This window comes from Galeopterus variegatus, unplaced genomic scaffold (assembly GCF_000696425.1).
Source record: "Galeopterus variegatus unplaced genomic scaffold, G_variegatus-3.0.2 Scaffold187, whole genome shotgun sequence".
Lineage (NCBI taxonomy): Eukaryota > Metazoa > Chordata > Mammalia > Dermoptera > Cynocephalidae > Galeopterus > Galeopterus variegatus.
Window position 1 is genome coordinate 800,695 of NW_007726298.1, and position 3,694 is coordinate 804,388.

General features: G+C 39.7%; 1 protein-coding gene across 6 annotated transcripts in view; it reads right to left on the reverse strand.

Moving 5' to 3' along the window:
- The window catches only part of CARKD (carbohydrate kinase domain containing), a 29,219-nt gene extending 25,712 nt beyond the window's left edge, over positions 1–3,507 (reverse strand). For 2 of the 6 annotated variants that reach the window (XM_008564487.1, XM_008564494.1), the window contains exon 1: positions 1,103–1,447. In XM_008564487.1, coding sequence (XP_008562709.1) covers positions 1,103–1,206 — 104 coding nt within the window. In that variant the 5' untranslated portion in view covers positions 1,207–1,447. Of the gene's footprint in view, positions 1–1,102; positions 1,448–3,263; positions 3,279–3,457 lie in introns of those variants that run through there. The other 4 variants (XM_008564481.1, XM_008564506.1, XM_008564486.1 and 1 more) reach the window with 4 other exon arrangements.
- Between the last annotated feature and the right edge of the window lie 187 nt (positions 3,508–3,694).

The window sequence follows — 3,694 nt, forward strand, 5'->3', positions numbered from 1 at the left end:
AAAAAAAAAAAAAAAGAAAAAAAAAAAAAAAAAAAAAAAGAATTCATTGAGGAAGTTAGAAAGGCAGAAGGTATAATTTACACACAAGCACAAATTAGTCTTCCCTCAGTATCCAAAGCGGGGGTTGGTTCCAGGACCCCCGCAGATACCAAAATCCACAGATACTCAAGTCCCAGATATAAAATGGCATAGTATTTGCATATAACCTACACACATCCTCCCGTATACTTTAAATCATCTCTAGATTACTCATAATATCTAGTATAATGCCTACACATCACTTCATTTCAGGGATTCAGGTAGTAAACAACAGGCAGCAAATTCGAATTTTGGTTTTTTTGGAATTTTGTGGAATTTTTTTCCCCCCGAACATTTTCAGTCCAAGATTGGTACAATCCACAGATGAGGAACCCACAGATACAGAGGGCCAGCTATATAAATCTCTATGTGACAAATACAACAGCAAAATATATAAAACCAGAAGATCTATCAAATTTCATAAATGACTTCCAGGAATATCTTTAAATTGGCAAAGTAGGCCAAGAGGTTACTGAGTGTTTTATACTGATTATAAAAGACACAATATGAAGTCTAGCAAATACAGAAAAGTATAGAATAGGAAAAAAGAGTCATCTCCCAACTACAAGCAAAACTTTAACACTGACACATACCAGTGAACAATTCCATCAGGGCTCAGAGTTTTTTCCTATTTAATCAAAAGTTGATCACTAAAAAAATACTGAGTGTCCTACAGGTTGAGCATCCCAAACCCAAAATTCCAAAATCCAAAATGCTCCAAAATCCAAAACTTTCTGAACACCAACATGACACTCAAAGGAAGTGCTCATTGGAGTATTTCAAATTTTTGGATTAAGGATGCTCAACCAGCAAGTATAATGCAAACATTCCAAAATCAAAAAAGTCCAGAATCCGAAACTTCTGGTCCCAAGCATTTTGGGTAAGATATACTCAACCTGTATCGGACTACATTCAGAAATGATTACTGGGATGGGTCAAATGAACTAGACAGACAAATGGATGATAGGTAGGTAGGTAGACAGAATACAACTGTTTAAATACTAACATTTTATCTGCCACTTACTCTTGACATCCTCCAACTATTCCTATTCTTCCATCTTGCCCTTTGAACTTCTTGGCACTTAGAGGAGGTATAATATTTCTCACCAGCTGAAAAGTATTTTCCATATCCTTTGTAGAATGTGCTTTATGTAGTGAAAATGCTCTTTCTAAAACTGAAAAAGAGAAAAATGAAATTATTCAGAATGGTAAATAAATATCTATTAGTATACATAAAGAACAGAGACTTAAACAAAATATCCCACTAACCAAAACATTCTCCAAAGTTGACTTAATATGAATGCTACAGATTTTTATCCAATGATTTTAATTTATTTCTGTAGGCAAATGATGTTAAAAAAAATTATAACATTAACACTAACACATGCTATATATACCAAGTTGATTTTTGAAATGCATCAGAAATTTTAAAAGACCACCTAATCTTCCAGAAAGATTTATCAAGTAAAAAGTACATTATTATTTAATAAATTAACGTATTTCATTTCAATTTTTCTTTATTATGTCTTTTGTCTCTTCAAACATGGGGAAGCAAGCTCCCACCTGTTACCCTCCACTGTTACATTCAAAAGTCTGACAGATTCATCATACTATTCCCAACTGTACCTCCAACATTCAAGTGGATACCCATTAAATAACTTAGAAATGGAATTCTAAATATAGCACATATATTAAATTGGGTTCAAAGTGGCAATTCAAAATAATTTGATCATTCTGAGTTGTCTCTAAATACCTACATTTTAATTAGCATTTCTTGAAAATCTTTCTGCAGTGTATATTTTGCCTTAATATTTAAAACAGCTCAAACTAGGACAGAAATGTCTGATATATTCTGTAGAGCCTAATGTATGACTAGATCATAAAGCATACATACTCTCCAGAATTAAAGGCTCTCTGCAAATATAAACAATATTTTTTCAAAAGAGGCACTCAACATTTTTACCCTAACAACTATGTCAGCAGCTGAGAAAAACTAGACATGTCACAAGTCCACTACAAACCAAATGCTCATTCAGCTCTTTGTGGTAAAACAGCTTTGTCTTTTAACTCTTCCAGTTTTACTTTTTATTCAACAAAATTATTCAAGTAATTTTCTTTAATGAGTAGATGTCACTGCCTTAGCTGATATATCAGATGCTCAAGATGAAAAGACAGTACTAATTACCTTCAACCCAAACACCTTTTCACCTGCCTCCAAAGCAATTCAGGATGAAGACTTGGCACAGAATCACTGCAAACCTTTGGCCAAGAAAAGGTACAGCTAGAATTGCTATGCTAAGTACAGCTGGCTGATCCCTCTGCTCCAGAGGTCTGTCATCATATGCCACGTTTTGCTCCCGGTGACACGTCTGCAGTCCTACCTCTCTCAGGATGTGGCACCAGGCCATAGACGCGCAGAACTGCCAGAGCAACCCACTCTCTCTTTCCATCAATTCAGTAAACTTCCCCCATGCCCACACAGCACCCTGAGTTTCAAGACCGTACACTGTTTTTTCACCATGCACACTTACTGAACAGCATAAACAAACGTGATGAGCTTCATGAAAGACGCTAAAACTACATGCATGTGTCTGTACTAGTGGTTCTCAACACGGCGATGTCTAGAGACACTTCTGGTTGTCATACTTCGTTGTGTGTCTGTGTATGTGCACTGCTGTTGGGTTAGAGGCCAGGGATGCTGCTCAGTACCCTACAGGGTCTAGGACAGCCCCCACAACAAAGACAGCTCTGAGCTATACCTATACATGTCTTACTAAAGACAAGCGTAGTATTTTAAAACCATAATTTAACCTGCCTAGAGGGACTTTGATGATGGGTTTGTAATACTTGCGCTTGGTCACTTTATGATACTCGTGTGTTGTCCCATTTACTGTAAGCGAAAAATATGCTGATTGTGCAAAAACTTACACTACATTCACACAGCAATCTGTATAGTACCGAAAAACAAACACGGGGGAAAATCCTGTTACACTTTATGATACTCGTGTGTTGTCCCATTTACTGTAAGCGAAAAATATGCTGATTGTGCAAAAACTCACACTACATTCACACAGCAATCTGTATAGTACCGAAAAACAAACACGGGGGAAAATCCTGTTTGGAGCTACTTCTTTACCTCATATACAACTAGTATTTTGCGGCAAAACGTGTGCAAACGTTATCACCTGCACAGCGACTTCACCAACCCCCAACGCGAAAGTCACTTCCTTCCCTGCTGCGCTGTCACACTGAGCCTCTGTCACATCCCACTTCGGGGCTGCGGTGCTACCTCCAGGGCCGGGTCCGGGACCCGTGAGGACCAGAACTCTCCGGGACGAGATTTTAAGATTCGCGCACGAGGAAAGTAAATGCAGGTTACCCTGAAGCTCCCTCGGAGGCGTGACGTAACTGCCAGGAGCTTTCTGCTCTGGGATTAGAAAACCCGCCGGACACCGAGGGTGAAACAGCTGTCACCGCCCCGTGCGGGTCCCGGATCGCACGCGCGTGGAGACGAAGCGGACAAAGGACCGGGCGTTCAGTCCCGCGACAGGGAGAAGCGCCGCGCCGGGGTCCGCCCGCCGCCCGCGACGCCCCGGCCGCGCGGCGCACACTGACG